We start from the raw sequence: 20,250 nt of genomic DNA, 5'->3' as shown, positions 1-20,250 counted from the left end.
GCGTTTAACACTCCGTTAGGGCACTTTGAATACCGGGTTCTTCCTTTCGGCCTCGTTAACGCTCCAGCTGTCTTTCAGGCACTAGTTAACGACGTCCTGAGAGACATGCTGAACATTTTTGTTTTCGTTTACATGGACGATATCCTGATTTTTTTCACCGTCTCTCTCGATTCATGTTCAGCACGTGCGACGCGTCCTCCAGCGCCTTTGGAGAACTGTCTTTATGTGAAGGCTGAGAAGTGCATTTTTCATGCCGCCTCTGTCCCTTTTCTCGGTTCCGTTATTTCCGCTGAGGGCATTAAGATGGATCCCGCTAAGGTCCAGGCTGTCATTGATTGGCCCGTTCCTAAGTCACGCGTCGAGCTGCAGCGCTTTCTGGGCTTCGCTTTTCTATCGTCGTTTCATCCGTAATTTCGGTCAGGTGGCAGCTCCCCTCACAGCCCTTACTTCTGTTAAGACGTGCTTTAAGTGGTCCGTTTCCGCCCAGGGAGCTTTTGATCTTCTTAAGAATCGTTTTACATCCGCTCCTATTCTTGTTACACCTGACATCTCTAGACAGTTTGTTGTTGAGGTTGACGCGTCAGAGGTGGGCGTGGGAGCCATTCTTTCTCAGCGCTCTCTCTGACGGCAAGGTCCATCCTTGCGCGTTTTTCTCTCATCGCTTATCGCCGTCAGAACGTAACTATGATGTTGGTAATCGCGAACTGCTCGCCATCCGCTTAGCCCTAGGCGAATGGCGACAGTGGTTGGAGGGGGCGACTGTTCCTTTTGTCGTTTGGACTGACCATAGGAACCTTGAGTACATCCGTTCAGCCAAACGACTTAATGCGCGTCAGGCTCGTTGGGCTCTGTTTTTCGCTCGTTTCGAGTTTGTTATTTCTTATCGTCCGGGCTCAAAAACACCAAGCCTGATGCTTTATCTCGTCTCTTCAGTTCTTCTGAGGTCTCCACCGACCCCGAGGGATTCTCCCTGACGGGCGTGTTGTCGGGTTGACTGTCTGGGGAATTGAGATGCAGGTAAAGCAAGCACTCGCTCACACTCCGTCGCCGCGAGCTTGTCCTAGGAACCTTCTGTTCGTTCCCGTTCCTACTCGTCCGGCCGTTCTTCAGTGGGCCCACTCTGCCAAGTTAGCCGGCCACCCCGGCGTTCGGGGTACGCTCGCTTCCATTCGCCAGCGTTTCTGGTGGCCCACTCGGGAACGTGACGCGCGTCGATTTGTCGCCGCTTGTTCGGTCTGCGCGCAGACTAAATCTGGGAACTCTCCTCCTGCCGGCCGTCTCAGACCGCTTCCCATTCCCTCTCGACCGTGGTCTCACATCGCTTTAGATTTTATCACCGGACTGCCTTCATCAGCGGGGAAGACAGTTATTCTTACGGTTGTCGATAGATTCTCTAAGGCGGCTCATTTCATTCCTCTCGCTAAGCTCCCTTCTGCTAAGGAGACGGCTCAGATCATTATCGAGAATGTTTTCCGAATTCATGGCCTTCCGTCTGACGTCGTTTCCGACAGAGGCCCGCAGTTCACGTCTCAATTTTGGAGGGAGTTTTGCCGTTTGATTGGGGCTTCCGTCAGTCTCTCGTCCGGCTTTCATCCCCAGTCTAACGGTCAAGCCGAACGGGCCAATCAGACTGTTGGTCGCATTTTACGCAGTCTTTCTTTTCGTAACCCTGCGTCTTGGTCAGAACAGCTCCCTGGGCAGAGTACGCCCACAACTCGCTTCCCTCGTCTGCTACCGGTCTATCTCCTTTTCAGAGTAGCCTCGGGTACCAGCCTCCGCTGTTCTCATCTCAGCTCGCCGAGTCCAGCGTCCCCTCCGCTCAGGCTTTTGTCCAGCGTTGCGAGCGCACCTGGAAGGGGGTCAGGTCGGCACTTTGCCGTAATAGGGCGCAGACTGTGAGGGCCGCTAATAAGCGTAGGACCAAGAGTCCTAGATATTGTTGCGGTCAGAGTATGGCTCTCCACTCAGAACCTTCCCCTTAAGACAGCTTCTCGCAAGTTGGCCCCGCGGTTCATTGGTCCGTTCCGTATTTCTCAGGTCATTAATCCTGTCACAGTGCGACTTCTTCTCCCGCGCTATCTTCGTCGCGTTCACCCGGTCTTCCATGTCTCCTGTGTTAAGCCCGTTCTTCGCGCCCCGCTCGTCCCCCCCCATCCTTGTCGAGGGCGCACCCATCTACAGGGTTCGTAAGATTTTGGACATGCGCCCTCGGGGCCGTGGTCATCAGTACCTAGTGGATTGGGAGGCGTACGGTCCTGAGGAGAGGAGTTGGGTTCCCTCTCGGGACGTGCTGGACCGTTCGCTGATCGATGATTTCCTCCGTTGCCGCCAGGTTTCCTCCTCGAGTGCGCCAGGAGGCGCTCGGTGAGTGGGGGTACTGTCATGTCTTGTTATGTCTGTTCCTGTCCTTTCTCTTCACTCTGTCTCTCTCTGCTGGTCTTTTTAGGTTACCTTCTCTGTCTCTCATTCTTCAGCTGTTCTACATCTCCCCTAACTAGCACATTCACTCCTTCCCACCTGTTCTCTCTTCCCCTCTGATTAGGTCTCTATTTCTCTCTCTGTTCCTGCAACTTTCAGTGTCTGATTCTTGTTTGTGTTTTTGATGCCAGAAGCAAGCTGTCGTCTCGTTTGCTTCCACCTTGTCCTATCCTGTCGGAGTCTGCCTGGCAGGTGCATCCAGCATTATACTAACGTTCTTTTTGTTCCATTGACTACGTTGGAAGAGGATTTATGCCATTCCTGTTTTTCATTAAAGAACTCTGTTTTCTGTTAAAACCGCTTTTGGGTCTTCACTCAAGTACATAACATACTCGGGATGAGACAGACAGGCAGTCAGCTTTTATCAGCCAGTCGAAGTCAAGAATCAGCCTGATTGTTATGGATATATACAAATAAATATCAATAGAAAAAAGGTACAGTAAAACGAAGTGCAGCTAGATTGCAGTCTTTCCAGATTCAGTTTGAAGTGATTGTGTTAGCAGTGTTGTTGGTTAGCTGCCCTGAACAAGTGTCCTGACGAGAGAGACACATTTTCTATGCCAGGCGAAGTTGCACCTCATCAGCTTATTGTTATGGATGTATCAAAATAAACGTCACTAGAAAACAACTTAAACAAATGCAAATCAGCTACTTTGTTATCCTGGCTGCACTGTTTGATGTGACTGCAAGTTAGCCGTAGTTGGCTAGCTAACAAGCAAGTCATAAGAACGTGGCCAGTCATTATGGCAATGGGACATTCAGATCGAACAATTGGGTTGCGTCCATAGATACAGAGTATCTAGTATGAAATAGTATGAATAAATTCATAAAAATAACGTTTTTAATGAAAATATGTAAATGATCATGTCAAGATGTTGGTAACCTGTTGTATAAAAGTGATAATTCCCGCAAAGCTGATGTTTGGAGGATATATTGGCACGGTTTTCTAACACCACCCGTGCCAATATATCCTCCAAACACTGGCTTCTTGGGCATTATCACTCAACTATAACAGTTGTGTTAGTTGTTATGACATTCGAGCTGTTCTTGCCATAATATGGAGTTGGTCTTTTACCAAATAGGGCTATCTTCTATATACCACCCTACCTTGTAACAACACAACTGTTTGGCTCAGTCGCATTGATAAATTCCACAAATTAACTTTTAACAAGGCACACCTGTTAATTTAAATGCATTCCAGGTGGCTACCTCATGAAGCTGGTTGAGAGAATGCCAAGAGTGTGCAAAGCTGTCATCAAAGCAAAGGGTGGCTACTTCGAAGAATCTCAAATATAAAATATATTTTGATTTGTTTAATACTTTTTTGGTGACTACATGATTCCATATGTGTTATTTCATAGTTTTGATATCTTCACTATTGTAGAAAATAGTCCAATTTAAAGAAAAACCGTGGAATGAGTATACCTAAATAAATCACAGTGTCACCAGCAAAGCAGCCATTCAGTTGTGTTGTGACAAGGGGTGGTATACATAAGATAACCCAATTTGGTAAAAGACCAAGTCCATATTATGGCAAGAACAGCTCAAATAAGCAAAGAGCAATGACAGTCCATTATTACTTTAAGACATGAAGGTCTGTCAATGTGGAACATTTCTTCAAGCGCAGTCGCAGAAACCATCAAGCGTTATGATGAAACTGGCTCTCATGAGGACCACCACAGGAAAGGAAGACCCAGAGTTACCTCTGCTGCAGAGGAAACGTTCATTAGAGTTTACTCCACCTCAGATTGCAGCCCAAATAAATGCTTCCCAGAGTTCAAGTAACAGACACATCTCAAAATCAACTGTTCAGAGGAGACTGCGTTAATCAGGCCTTCATGGTTGAATTGCTGGTAAGAAACCCCTACTAAAGGACACCAATAATAAGAACAGACTTGCTTTGGCCAAGAAACACGAGCAATGAACATTAGACCAGTGGAAATCTGTCCTTAGGTCTGATGAGTCCAAATGTGAGATTTTTGGTTCCAACCACCTTGTCCTTGTGAGACGCAGAGTAGGTGAATGGATGATCACCGCATGTGTGGTTCCCACCGTGAAGCATAGAGGAGGAGGTGATGGTGTGGGGGTTGCTTTGCTGGTGACACTGTCAGTGATTTATTTAGAATTCAAGGCACACTTAACCAGCATGGCTACCACAGCATTCTGCAGCGATACGTCATCCCATCTGGTTTGTGCTTAGTGGGACTATCATTTGTTTTTAAACAGCACAATGTCCCAACACATCTCTGAGGTGTGTAAGGGCTATTTGGCCAAGAATGAGAGTGATGGAGTCCTGCATCAGATGACCTGGCCTCCACAATCACCCCACCTCAACCCAATTGAGATGGTTTGGGATGAGCTGGACTGCAGAGTGAAGGAAAAGCAGCCAACAAGTGCTCAGCATATGTGGGAACTTCTTCAACTGTTGGAAAAGCATTCCAGGTGAAGCTGGTTGAGAGAATGCCAAGAGTGTGCAAAGCTGTCATCAAGGCAAGGGTGGCTACTTTGAAGAATCTAAAATATAACATATTAAACACTTTTTTGGTTACTACATGATTCCATGTGTTCATTTCATAGTTTTGATGTATTCACTATTATTCTACAATGTAGAAAGTAGTAAAAATAAAGATAAACCCTGGAATGAGGTGTGTCCAAACTTTTGACTGATACTGTATATATTGAGTGATGTCGTAACGCAGATGAACATATGTTAGATAGTGTTGTTTATTGCCTGAGTAAAGCAACTTCTAAACTAGGCAAATGTACTGTAGCTGGACATATGCTGCTGCTGGCATAGTACACAATATGTTCCAGATTAGATAACCTCATATGCCTCATATTAGATCATATTTATATGCTGAATATTAATTTGAATATGTATATAATTTAATCATGTATTTTTTTTAATCAAAAGGTCATGACTGCATTTTGTAGGAGAAGAACCTAAAAAGTTGGTAATGTAAATTAATAGTAATATTTTCAGTTGCATATGAAATCGTTTAAAATATGTATAATCAGCATATGATATCTTCCTCTATCTTAACATATTAATTTAGCAGGAGATATTAGAACCTAAAATGTGTTAATTAAGAAATGTTCTTTATAATATTCATAATACTTTAAACGTTGACAAATTAAGTAATCAGTCTTCATATAATATCAAGGAATAATGCAATAGTGTCAAGCCTGCTTCCGCTCTTTCCGGGCGCCAGAGGCTCCCCAGCATTACGCACACCGGCTTTCCACTGTCATCAGGCGCATTGGACTCATCTGGACTCAATCACCTCTGTCATTACCTCCCCTATATTTGTCTGTTACCCCGCTCTGTTCCCTGCTTCAGCATTGATTGTCATATGTCCATATGTATACTCGCGTGCTGACGCTGTTCCTGTGTTGTTCCATGTCTGTTCCGATTAAATGTTTAACTTGTACCAGCGTCGGTCCTTAAAAATATGAGTGGTACGTTTAGGTATTTAATAAAAACAAATAAAATGTTTAACAAACAAACAAACAAATAATAAAACAATTCCATATCTCAAATACATGTATTTGAAATACATGAATGTATGCATCAATTGCATCAATAAACATAATGTGAAAATAAATACTGTACATGTCACACAGAGTATATGATGATATGATGATCTTATATCTCTTTCAATGAACATCCCGTTTATTGACAATCTATACATCAGGTCTTCTTTATAAACTATATTCAAATAATTAATTCAATAATTACAATTCTTTTTCAGTTATGGAAAATAAAATTGTAATATGGGAGCAAATCATCCAAATATATACATTTATTTGAAGAGGTACATTTTAAGTTCAATGTATCTTGTATTTTCTGTCATGTTGGAGTGGATTGCTTTTTTCAACTTAAAAAATACAAATACCTCGTCTGTCTGTCCCCCTCCGTAACATACTGTACAACTAGTATTGCAACTTGGAAAGGGTGATACAAACAGGGTTCGTGTCAATTCCATTTATATTCAGTCAATTAATGAAAACTGTTTACAGATGTAGGATTTTAATTTGATCACCCTGTTGTTGCAGGAAATCTTTTAAACTAAAGCCTTCAAGGGTTAGTTATTTCCACTTAAAAATGTCAGACTTTATTTGGCCTAACACATTTTTTATCAACTCCGGCTAAAATGTCCATTAATTATAATCCACACAATAAATGACATGTCCGGTTGCTGACAGATTATTTTCCTGTTTTGAGAAACTGGTCAAACATCTGTACTTCCTGAATTCACTCATTACAAGTGATGAAAACTAATAGATTCTACTATTTCTCTAGGAAATGAATGACTGATGATTACATAATTTACAGCAGGAACAATGTACTTTAAGGGTATAGTCCTGACTTGAGATCTGCACACTTAAAAAACACTGAGAATCTCACTGCCGATAGACTGCAATAGGTACTTATGACAGTGGGAGGCCGTTCCTTGTCTTGCTAGAACAAAAGAGGTACCTGCTGCGTGCCGATCCAGTAGTGACAAACTTACCATTTCTACATGTAGAATCGCGATGCTCATCAGTGCCAACAAATTTACTTTGAGCCAATCAGAGAGCACGAACCCCCATTTGGGAAAATCAACAGGAGTGACAACAAGTGACAACATTTTCTCCGTATATCCACAGATGAGCCAGTCACACTTCATGTACAATGTAGGCTATGGAATGGTAGCTAGCTAAGTGTACAGACACAATGCATACAACACTAAATAATTCCTCGAAGCTAGCTAACCACTTTATCTAGTATTGACATTTGTCACGTATATTCCCTCTCTGGCCTCTAAGGTCACCATATTCCCTCTCTGGCCTCTAGGTCACCAGACTGCTGAGTATTACGCACACCTGTCACCATAGTCACGCGCACCAGCGCTTATTGACACTCACCTGGACTCCATCACCTCCTTGAATACCTGCCCTATTTATGTCACTCCCTTTGGTTCCTTCCCCAGACATTATTGTTTCTGTTTCATGTCGGTGCACTGTTAGTGTTTCTTGTTTTGTTCATGTTCGTTTATTTATTAAATATATTCACTGCCTGAACTTGCTTCCCGACTCTCAGCGTACATCGTTACGACATTATAATTAAATCACAATGAATTAGCTAGTTTCCATGAAACAGCTGCCTGTGTTAGTTGCGGAGTTAGTGCGGTGTCCTTAGCTACTGTGCTAGCTATGCTAACGTTAGCTAGCTAGCTAAACTTTTGGCTATGGGCTGGCACTGGCTGGATGTAGGGTGTCCACCCACATTGGGCAAATTGCACTTTGGTGATGACGTTTCACTTCCTTATGTTATAAAATGCATTTTATCAAGACAAATATGATTCTTCGTGTTCTGAATCATTCAGTGGGTCTTTTTCAAGCATACTGTATCATTAACATTATATCCAAAAAGTCAGATTTCTTAACCTAATACATCTGTTAATGAGCACTGAGCTCTGCTGAAACTTTTGAGAATTTAACGTGTATTTGTGGTTGTCTTCCAAGTGCTGAATTAAATGTAAAAGGCTTTGAAAATAAAGAGCTTGCAGTACACTCAGGGCTCTGTTGACATGTCACAGAGATACGCTTGTTAATGTGAGAAGTCTTTGAAAAGAATAGGAACTTTGCATTTATATGAACAGTGTTTACTAAAATATGAAAATACTACTTGTCATGTTTCAAAATGTATATTTATCTTACCTCTATATTGTATTATGTCATCTGGATTTTAAAAGAAAGATGACGAGTTTAATGGTAAGGCTGTTATGTAGCCTTAATTCTCGCACAGCATCCAGCCTAGATGATGCAATGCTATTTTCCAGATTTTTTACCTATTTTTTTCTCTGATCTTCATTGATTTAGTCAGCCTAATTTTATCCATCCTACAAGGATACAATCTCCAATAAGCTTTGAACAGATTATGATAGAGACATGAGGTTTAGACCATTTTTGTTGTTGTTGGGGTTTGTATAAATAATTAACATATTATTTTACCCATTGGTCAAAAGATGCGTTTTGATTGGACACCCTACAGTATGTGATTATGGTGAGTAAATGAAATGGTTTCTTCGTCATCTTGCTAGGTAGTTATCTAACTGTGGCCATCTGGCTAGTATCAACAAGGGCTTTCTACAATATAGCAACATTAGCACTGCGTCCTCCCAGGTGGCGCAGTGGTTAACCGGCCGCGACCGAGAGGTCCGTGGGGCGACGCACAATTGGCCTAGCGTTGTCCGGGTTATGGAGGGCTTGGTCGGTAGGGATGACCTTGTCTCATCGCGCACCAGCGACTCCTGTGGCGGGCCGGGCGCAGTGCGCGCTAGCCAAGGTTGCCAGGTGCATGGTGTATCCTCCGACACATTGGTGCGGCTGGGTTGGATGTGCGCTGTGTTAAGAAGCAGTACAGCTGGTTGGGTTGTGTATCGGAGGACGCATGACTTTCGACCTTCGTCTCTCCCGAGCCCGTACGGGAGTTGTAGCGATGAGACAAGATAGTAGTTATTACAACAATTGGATACCATGAAATTGGGGAGAAAAAGGGGTAAAAAAAAAAACCATTAGCACTGCAGCTAACATTGGAATCTAAACCATAAGGAACGCACACGGACATGTATTGCCAAACAATGCTACTGCCACCTTCTGGTTTGGAGTATTTTAACAAGGCTGAGTGGCCGACGACTTCAAGGTCTTTGCTGTGTTAACACTAAAATATTCACTGCCGACACTCTGTTCCAGAGGTGCTAAGTACTGTCGGCAGGCAAACGTTTGACAATCCTACCGGTGTGTTTTAACTAACATTTTCTTTAATAACAGACTTGAAGTCTCCCATTGACCTGAATCCATCTCAAGTTAACATTTGGCTCTTACTGAAAAACCAAGAGAATGGTTTCTCTCTCTAAAGTGGAGGAACTGAGAACACTGTTCCTAAACAATTACTATGAATATCTACTGTAAGTTGAAGCCAGACTATTTGACAATCATAACAGAGATTCAGCTTTTTGCCTTCCACAATCCAGGACAGAACAGTGGCCAAAACTGCATTAATGTATTAATGTACAGTCCATGACTCATGACATCAAGCAACAACTGTGAAAGTGCAATGATACCATTTTTCACACTACTGGTCTAGACCAAGCAGAGCCACGCTGAACTGCTCTGACCTGGTTACACATCCACCGTAGTTGCTTAAACCATACTGGAAAGGACAATGTGAGAAGAAAATATCCAAGCCAGCCCAGTGCTGTTCAGGTTGGCCCTATAGTGTGAATAGTGTATGACTGTGCTTCTGTCTGGGGGCTGTTATGATGAACACTGTCATACGCATGTAGCTAGAGCTGTCCATTATTTTAATCAAATAGGAAGACTATGGTAATTCAAGTCATTCAGGAAGCTGTTTGATGCTCTTTATTATTCCACAAGATCCCAATACTTAGACCCTCAGTGGTCTTAGCGAGCCCACTATACCTCTGTTCTTCATGCTTCAGGGCAACGCACGCAGACAGGCAAGTTCAATCAAATAAATACACTGTTGTTCGTTCAAGCTTCGCAGTGTAGTAGTCCTCTCAGTTCAGTGCACCGGGGAGGTACTGTCTGTAGTAGGATGTCATCCACTCACTGTTCCACGTGGTCAGAGGAGACCTGTTTGTCTACTCATGTCATTTTCCCCTTTGTGTTACTGTACCTCTGGCTCCCTGGCTCATACCGATACACAGGGTTGTGTCCATTAGGGCACACCGTAGGGAAAACGGGAGACAAAAACAAGCATTAATTAGTGGACGAGCTCAGATAGTACCACCCTGATTCACTCAGTTTCTGCCATTTTCTTTCATTCCCTGCCTACTGAACACGACCCTGGTGTCACGATCCAGGAATCAGTATGGGGCGAAGAGTATAGAGCCGGTGGTGGGCCGGATGGGCCCTGGAGCAGCCCGGAGGAAGGAGCCCATGGAGCCCATAGAGCCTGGGAGGCCAGCAGTCTGAAAGATAGAGGAGTTGGGCCGCGGATGCAGGGTGATAGAGGGGACAGTGGTGGGGCAGAAGGGGTTGGAGAGGAAAGCAGCAGGGGAGATAGGCTTCACCAGGTCCTTCTGAAGAGCCAGCTTTGCCTGAAGGAGAGAAGTGGATAGGATAGGATGGGAGAGGAGAGGAGTTAAATGAGAAAGCAAATCTATTGATAATGCAATTAGCTACAAAAACAAGCCATTATTTTCAATGAGCGTAAAGGCCCCTCTTTTAGCCCACTGATGCATCAATATTCTTAAATGCTTTTTTAAGAAACTGCCAATAAATGTATTAACAATTCATCCCTGAAGTCGAATCAACTTTTCTTGAGGGGCTTTGATTAGGAACATATATGATACATACGGCTAGGACTGTGGAGCTGCGTTGTTGTTTGTTGTAAGGGCTGTATTTGGGTTTCATCGGTTTCCCAGCCACTCTGTCCTTGTGCCTTCTGCTGGAGATGTGCTGACAAAATACAACAAAAAAGGTCAGTGACGTAACTGTGTGTGAATCCTTATGGGCCCTGATCAAAGGTGGTGCACTATAAAGTGTATAGGGTGCCATATGGGACATGTGTTTTGGTGAGCCAATTATAAAAAGCCTGTAAGGTCCCTTCAAGCTGTAACAAGACAACAAGCACTGCATACTTGAGTTCCCAAAGTGAAATCAATTTGACATGTAAAAAAATATATTTAGAGGTGAATTCAAGGATTTGAAATAAGTCATTTCCCAGAATGTGTTTTCCCCAGTTCCCCCTCTGACCATACTGTATTGTGATTGACCTGATATCGGCACCAGGAAATCTCACAAATCTTGCATGCGCGCTGGCTGCTGATCAGCTAAGATTTATTTATTCATTTGTGCACAAGAAAATTAAAGAGAGGTAACAACCCAAGGGTCTTGAAAGGCCTGTGACAAGACACTATGGTGTACCTGTTTGAGCTGTATTTCTGAGTTGACGTGGACATCACAGATCTCACAATAGAATGTCTTGTTCTGCAGTCCGGAGCCTTTCAGCACGGTGGTGGCCTGGACTTTGAGCTTTGAGCCCGGTCTGGGATAGGCCTTAATTGGGCCTGCGCCGTTCCTCGCCTCAAGCATAGTTTTGTGTTTCGAACCTTCAGGGGTGAGAAGAAAGGGCAAAAACATAATTAAATATATTGCACATGGAAAATACCATAAATAAAACATAAAAGAACACTATTTAATTTGTTTGGTTTAAAAGTAGAACAGATTTTGTTTTCCCATCCAAAATGTTCATTGGTCAGCTTGAGATCCAACAGTGTTTCTCTGACCTGGGTATTACGTCTGACTTCACTATAACTACATAACAGCCATACGTGTCAATGTTAGCTAACAAACATCTGACATATTGACCCCGTATGCAAGCCCCACTCCCCCTCCCCCCAACCAACACACACACGCACTCCTCGGGAGGAGTAACACTAACGTTAACACGGCGGTCGAGCAAACAGAAACAGATGCTGGAACACACCTGTGTTGTGGGCCTCCAGCTGTGATAGAGAGTTGACGGCCACTTTGCAAAGCGAACAGTACAGGAGCTTTTTGGCTTTTTCCTCTTCCTCCGACTCTGGCGTGGGCTGAGTTGCTGTAGCAGCGGCAGTGTTGGGGGCCGTGAGCACAGGCTTGGTGCTGATGCTGCCACTGCTCTTCATAACAGGCCCCTGTAGTTGTACTTGTGTAGCTGATGGGGGGCTGGCAGGCGTTGGATCACATAGGACGGGATTACAGGGACTGGGGACGGCCGTGGCTGTTAAAGCTGCCAGGGAGGAGGAGGTGGAGATGACGGGGACAAAAGAATTTGGAGAAGCCAAGGTTTTATCTGCCGTGCTAGGAGGCACTGCGATTTGTTCTGAGATCAAGAAAGAAAGAGGGAGGGAGAGAGGGAGAGGGAAAAAGAGAGAGACACAACATCTGACAGTTAGTCTCGGAGCGTTAACAATATTACAACTTTTGGTGACACATTCCCTTATATTTTTATTTTGGTGTGTTGCGTAAGAGTTTGATCCCTGGGGGATCAGTTGAGTAGCAGTAGCAGGATCGAGCTATTGGCCAGTGGTGTTTTCTGTATCTTTATCTCTCTCTCTCTTTGTGTGTGTGTGTGTGTGTGTGTGTGTGTGTGTGTGTGTGTGTGTGTGTGTGTGTGTGTGCGTGTGTGCTTCAATGTGGCCCTCTGTCAATGTTACAGAGCCTAGTTGTCAAACTATTGTCCCCTCTATTGTGACACTGAGACGCCCTGTCCCTCCACCCACTCAGAACCATGTACTGTACCAGAACACTATCGAGGACATTGCCACAAGGTAAGGCGCCTGAACTCATGCTCACCCCCACAGTCCCACACCATCCCTCCACCCCTCCTTTCCTTCCATCCCTTCTCACACACCACACCACACCCACCCTCCAAACCCATGCTCCAACGCCCTGCATTAGGAACGCACTGTAGCTTTTTCCATGAATGTCATTTTGCATTTGTGATCCTCTCAGAAAGTTGTGTAGTATTCTCTTCAGAGAATAGTGCTCTCTTTACACCAATTATACCAGCTGGCACTATGACATCTACAAGCTACACGCCACTACACGGGTCTATTGTCACGACTTCTACCGAAGTCGTTGCCTCTCCTTGTTTGGGCGGTGCTCGGCGTTCGACGTCACCAGTCTTCTAGCCATCATTGATCCATTTTTCATTTTCCATTGGTTTTGTCTTGTCTTCCCACACACCTGTTTTCAATCCCATTCATTACCTGTTGTGTATTTAACCCTCTGTTTCCCCTCATGTCTTTGTCAGAAATTGTTTTATTGTCAGTGTTGTTTATTGTTGTGTTGGTGCGCGACGGGTCCTCGTACCCATGTTTTTTCATGTCTGTACGTTTTAGTGTTATGGAGCATGTTCTGTTGACATTTATTAAAAGACTCCATTTACACTCCATTTTGACTCTCCTGCGCCTGACTTCCCTGCCAACGATACACACATTGTTGACATCTATATTTGGTCTAAACTAGCATTTGAAAGTCTTCATTAAACCTTTCTTCATTAACTCTGATTTTCACAAAAACTCTTCTATGTACTCTTTGAAGACAGTTTGTAAAGTTAACATAACATTTCCTAAGATAAGGTTATTAAATACATTTGGGTGGCAATGTGTATCTACACAAACCGGGTCAATAGAGCAGTAGCTAGCAAGGATTAATTATATTAGCATCCCAAAACAACACATTCATTCATTAAACACAAAAATTGGTAAGAAAATGAATACATAAAAGTATACCAGTTACGTTTAAGGACCAAAAATTTGACAGCTGCGCCATACAAGTTGCAAAATAGTTGGGAAGAGATTTTCGATGTGCCGATTCCATGGCACATGGTTTATGATCGCAGCAGCTGTACATAGTCCATCTGTAAATAGCCCACCCAATCTACCTCATCCCCTACTGTTTTTATTTACTTTTCTGCTCTTTTGCACACCAGTATCTATACTTGCACATCATCATCTGCTCATTTATCATTGTAATTCTTCACTACTATGGTCTATTTATTGCCTACCTCCTCATGCTTTTTGCACACACTGTATATATACTTTATTTTTTTCTACTGTGTCATTGACTTGTTTATTGTGCTATTGGCTTGTTTATTGTTTACTCCATGTTGTTCCATGTGTAACTCTGTGTTGTTGTCTGTGTCACACTGCTTTGCTTTATCTTGGCCAGATTGCAGTTGTAAATGAGAACTTGTTCTCAACTAGCCTACCTGGTTAAATAAAGGTGAAATAAAAAAAAATAGAAAATGAACTGATACACAAAACAACACATGATTCAAACCTTAATTTTTCAATTTAAATTATTATACAACATTCTTGCAATCAATAGTATGTTATGTATATGGGGGACACAACCATCCCAGCTCTGCTGATTTTGCTGGGAAGAGACAGAATCATTAGATCACTTGTTTTGGTCCTGCCTATAGTATGTAGCTTGTTTCTGGTCACAGGTTCAGGAATGTCTGAAAAATAACTAACATCCAGCTAGGCAGTCTGTGACTCCGACTAACAGTCATTGGATGTGACTCTGTGAAAAGACACAGGTTGTGTCCCACATGGCACCCTATTCCCTATAAAAAATACATAGAGCTCTTGTCATAAGTAGTGCACTAAACGGGGAATAGGGTGCCATTTGGGACAGTTACAGAATACTAAGGAGTAGTATCACTGGCTCTGGATCATTACAGAACTTGAACCTAATCTCTGAAGAGGGCTGAGGAGTGACTTTCTGTCTGTGGTCCAAATGGTACCCTATCCCACTACTTTTGGACAGGGTCATATGGGCCATGCTCAATAGTAGTGCACTATATAGGGAATAGGGTTCCATTTGGGATGCAGATTCTGAAACCCTCTTCCCTGCAGTTTGGACCCCAGGAAGAGTAGATGCTGCCTTGGCAACATCTAATGGGGATCCTAATAAAATACTAAATAGCTCCTAATGGGCTCTCCCCTGATGTGAGGCCAGACAGTGTGACTTAAAAAAATATCAAGATCCAACAGAAATGAGTGCAAATGTACATTTTACAACATATTGGTTTAGAATTGAAGCTTTCTTTTCTGCCTTGGTTGGTAACACATGCATGTGGTCTATTCCGACAGTATTCATCTATACATGATAGATATTAGATATTATCGTCTTTCCCCTATAGGCTACTCCCACAAAGAAACTTAGAATTATGAAAAATGAAAAAAAATGGATGTGGTTTAACTTCTTTATCCCAGTGAGCAAAACCGGTTGAAATGCATGGCAATGAGCATGGCACTTGTTACACTAATGCCTGCTAATGAGTCATTCAATTGGGTAAGGCATTTGTCAGAGTTAATTTAATGAGAAAAACACTTATTCCAAAGACACATACAGTACACGCATGCACAAGCGTGCATGCACATCCACACACACGTGCATGCACACACACGCGCACACACACACACACACACACACACACACACACACACACACACACACACACACACACACACACACACACACACACACACACACACTGCAAAAAGTATGCAATGACACAAGATAACACTCAAGGCTAGAGCATGGAGAGGAATGGATGACACACAAGAGGTAAAGTTTCCACATACCTGGTTGGTCAGAGTTGCTGCCCGTGACATTGCTGGTCAGGGTGGTGGAGGTTGTGGTGGTGATTGTCTTTGCACTGTTCGGGGAGGAGGAAGTGGAGGAGGAGGAAGGGAACTCTTAGGCGGCTTATTCTTGGTGTTCTCCTGTGCTTTGAGCTTCTTGGCATGTTTACTGCCTTTGTAGTGCGCCTCGGCTTGGCTCTGCAGAGGGAGAACAAATGAACCATGCAATCAGGCTCGTTTCTCACACAACAGGTCTCAGTCATGGACTGCAATCACATCGCATCACATAGGACAAACACACACACACACACACACACACACACACACACACACACACACACACACACACACACACACACACACACACACACACACACACACACACACACACACACACACACACACACACACACACACACACACACACACACACACACACACACACACACACTTCAATCACAGCTTTCAATAGATAGGCCCAATCAGAGGGAAAATTAGAGAGATGTTTGATTGGATCAGGATGTTAGGCGGATCAGGATGTTAGGATTTTCATATGGCCAATGGGAAGAAGTAGGGTGTGTGTGTGTGTGTGTGTGTGTGTGTGTGTGTGAGAGAGTGAGAGAGAAAAAGAGAGAGCGAGAGAGAGCTTTAGACAAAATAATTCATGATAAGAAAAATGAACAAGAAATGGATTCTAGTGAGTGAGCAAAGAGCATTTTGGAGACTGATAGTTTTAAATTGGTTTGATTGTACACTCTATATGCTGGATATATGGGGAAAATGACTACAACACACTCAGTGAATCTTTATGTTGATTTAGGAGTTGAGTGGAATGGGATATCACCTCACCTCAAGGTGGTCTGGTGCATTGAGTCGCTATAGGTTCATAGCTATATTTTACCAATCTTATTTCTCACATCCTGTCCTTGCACATACAATCATTAGAAGTAATTCATATTGAACCATGGTCCTCTTCTCTGAGGTGGAACATTCCTGTCTTTTTTACTTTTAAAGGTTTGTGGTCCTCTTCATCACATACATAAACCATGCTGCTATGGAAAGGTGTATTAATTGAGGAGCAAACTGAAGTGAAGATATCCCTGTGGCTATAACATTTACAGAAAACATCTAGGTATCCATGGAAACTCAGAACCTCCAATCCTGGAGTGAGAAATCTTTCGAAAAAGTCACTGATCTGAGGACACATGAGTCACTAGTGACATGAGATTATATCTGTGACTCAAGGGTTGCATCCCAATTGCCAACCTATTCCTTATATAGTGCATTACTTTTGAATAGAGCACTATGTGCCCTGGTTAAACAATTGTGCCCTTAATAGGACATAGGATGCTATTTGGAATACAGACAAGATGACTCACCCATATTGCCATGAGACAACCAGTCAGATGAAACACCAGAGAAAATGGAAAATCAAGAATGTTTTCTCTGTCATAGATTAAATGAGACACTGGGTTTTTCTCAATATGTATACTTCTGTATAATACTCCACACTCATTCTCCGAATGCATTCTCAGAGGATGTTCTCTGAGGACGAGAGTGTGGAGAATGGATAAAACATTACAATTGAGAAGCACTCGCACTTTCCCTACGGTATAACCTCACGCTGAACCTCCCCATTCACTGAACCTCCTTCCCGCCAAGACAATGGCAATAGAAACAAAACAAGATATACACAAAGAAAAAGTTTAATTTCATAATTATCTGCTAGTTACAGTTGAAGTCGGAAGTTTACATTGTCTTAGGTTGGAGTCATTAAAACTTGTTTTTCAATCACTCCACAACTTTATTGTTAACAAACTATAGTTTTGGCAAGTGGGTCAGGACATCTACTTTGTGTATCACACAAGTCATTTTTCCAACAATTGTTTACAGACAGATTTCACTGTATCACAATTCCAGTGGGTCAGAAGTTTACATCCACTAAATTGACTGTGCCTTTAAACAGTTTGGAAAATTCCAGAAAATTATGTTATAGGCTAATTGACATCATTTGAGTCAATTGGAGGTGTACCTGTGGATGTATTTCAAGGCCTACCTTCAAACTCATTTCCTCTGCTTGACATCATGGGAAAAGTAAAATAAATCAGCCAAGACCTCAGAATTGATTTTTGCTGACCTCCACAAGTCTGGTTCATCCTTGGGAGCAATTTCCAAATGCCTGAAGGTACCACATTCTTCTGTACAAAAAATAGTACGCAAGTATAAACACCAAGGGACCACGCAGCCGTCATACCGCTCAGGAAGGAGATGTGTTCTGTCTCCTAGAGATGAACGTACGTTGGTGCGAAAAGTGCAAATCAAACCCAGAACAACAGCAAAGGACCTTGTGAAGATGCTGGAGGAAACAGGTACAAAGTATCTAAATCCACAGTAAAACGAGTCCTATATCAACATAACCTGAAAGGCCGCTCAGCAAGGAAAAAGCCACTGCTCCAAAACTGCCATAAAAAAGCCAGACTACGGTTTGAAACTGCACATGGTGACAAAGATTGTACTTTTTGGAGAAATGTCATCTGGTCTGATGAAACAATAATATAACTGTTTGGACATAATGACCATCGTTATGTTTGGAGGAAAAAGGGGGAGACTTGCAAGCCAAAGAACACCATCCCAACCGTGAAGCACGGGGGTGGCAGCATCATGTTGTGGGGGTGCTTTGCTGCAGGAAGGACTGGTGCACTTCACAAAATAGATGGCATCACGAGGACGGAAAATGTTGTGGATATATTGATATCAGTCAGGAAGTTAACCTCTTGAAACTCTAGGGGCGCTATATCATTTTTGGATTAAAAACGTTCCCGTTTTAAACAAGATATTTTGTCACAAAAAGATGCTCGACTATGCATATAATTGATACTTTTCGAAAGAAAACACTCTGACGTGTCCAGAACTGCAAAGATATTTTCTGTGCGTGCCCTAGAACGTGAGCTTCGGGCAAAACCAAGATGAGACGGCATCCAGGAAATGAGCAGGATTTTTGAGGCTCTGTTTTCCATTGTCTCCTTATATGGCTGTGAATGCGAGAGGAGTAAGTCTGCCCTTTCTGTCGTTTCCCCAAGGTGTCTGCAGCATTGTGACGTATTTGTAGGCATATCATTGGAAGATTGACCATAAGAGACCACATTTACCAGGTGTCCGCCTGGTGTCCTGCGCCGAAATTGGTGCGCAAAAATCAGCTGCAAGTATTTTTCCACAGAATTCAGAGGAGAATGCAGGCTTCCACGAACGATATATCAATGAAGAGATATGTGAAAAAACACCTTGAGGATTGATTCCAAACAACGTTTGTCATGTTTCGGATATTATGGAGTTAATTCGGAAAAAGTTTGACGTTGTAGGTGACTGAATTTTCGGTTCGTTTACGGTAGCCAAATGTGATGTACAAAATGGAACGATTTCTCCTACACACAGACGCTTTCAGGAAAAACTGCGCATTTGGTATGTAACTGAGAGTCTCCTCATTGAAAACATCCGAAGCTCTTCAAAGGTAAATGATTTTATTTATTTGGTTATCTGGTTTTTGTGAAAATGTTCGTGCAAATGCTACTCAAAATGCTAAGCTAGCGTAGCATACTCTTACACAAATTAGTCAATTTCTATGGTTCAAAAGCATATTTTGAAAATCTGAGATGACAGTGTTGTTAAGAAAAGGCTAAGCTTGAGAGCAGGCGCATTATTTTCATTTTATTTGCGATTTTCAGAAATCGTTAACGTTGCGTTATGCTAATGAGCCTGAGGCTTTAGTCACGATCCCGGATCCGGGATGGGGAGTTTCAACAGGTTAAAGCTTGGTCGCAAATGGGTCTTCCAAATGGACAATGACCCCAAGCATACTTCCAAAGATGTGGCAAAATGGCTTAAGAACAACAAAGTCAAGGTATAGGAGTGGCCATCACAAAGCCCTGACCTCAATCCCATAGAAGATTTGTGGGCAGAACTAAAAAAGCGTGTGCGAGCAAGGAGGCCTACAAACCTGACTCAGTTACACCAGCTCTGTCAGGAAGAATGGGCCAATATTCACCCAACTTATTGTGGCTTGTGGAAGGCTACCTGCAACTTTTGACCCAAGTTAAACAATTTAAAGGCAATCCTACCAAATACGAATTGAGTGTATGTAAACTTCTGACCCACTGGGAATCTGATGAAAGAAATAAAAGCTGAAATAAATCATTCTCTCTACTGTTATTCTGACATTTCACATTCTTAAAATAAAGTGGTGATCCTAATTGACCTAAGACAGGGAATTTTTACTCGGATTAAATATCAGGAATTGTGAAAAACTGAGTTTACATGCATTTTGCTAAGGTGTATGTAACCTTCCGACTTCAACAGTATATGTGAATCGTAATAATCTACCTAGCCAGCTAGTTTAACAGACAAAATGACCAAAAAACGAGTGTTGTGCAAGGTAGATGTCAATTCTTCACTGGGAGCTAGCTAGCTAACAATTCTTCACTGGTAGCTAGCTAGCTAACAATTCTTCACTGGTAGCTAGCTAGCTAACAATTCTTCACTGGTAGCTAGCTAGCTAACACTTCTTCACTGGTAGCTAGCTAGCTAACACTTCTTCACTGGTAGCTAGCTAGCTAACACTTCT

At 42.8% G+C, this 20,250-nt stretch overlaps 1 protein-coding gene across 1 annotated transcript in view; it reads right to left on the bottom strand.

Annotated features, from left to right (window-relative positions):
• Window positions 1-9,870: 9,870 nt before the first annotated feature.
• Window positions 9,871-20,250, bottom strand: part of LOC135547556 (zinc finger protein 385B-like) — a 169,081-nt gene continuing 158,701 nt past the window's right edge. The window contains 6 exon segments of the mRNA XM_064976663.1: window positions 9,871-10,586; window positions 10,846-10,947; window positions 11,416-11,600; window positions 11,978-12,355; window positions 15,633-15,743; window positions 15,746-15,830. Coding sequence (XP_064832735.1) covers window positions 10,353-10,586; window positions 10,846-10,947; window positions 11,416-11,600; window positions 11,978-12,355; window positions 15,633-15,743; window positions 15,746-15,830 — 1,095 coding nt within the window. The 3' untranslated portion in view covers window positions 9,871-10,352.

Source organism: Oncorhynchus masou, chromosome 10 (genome assembly GCF_036934945.1).
Source record: "Oncorhynchus masou masou isolate Uvic2021 chromosome 10, UVic_Omas_1.1, whole genome shotgun sequence".
Classification (NCBI taxonomy): Eukaryota; Metazoa; Chordata; class Actinopteri; order Salmoniformes; family Salmonidae; genus Oncorhynchus; species Oncorhynchus masou.
The sequence above is the reverse complement of the archived record's forward strand: the minus strand, read 5'-3'. Positions and strand labels throughout refer to the sequence as shown.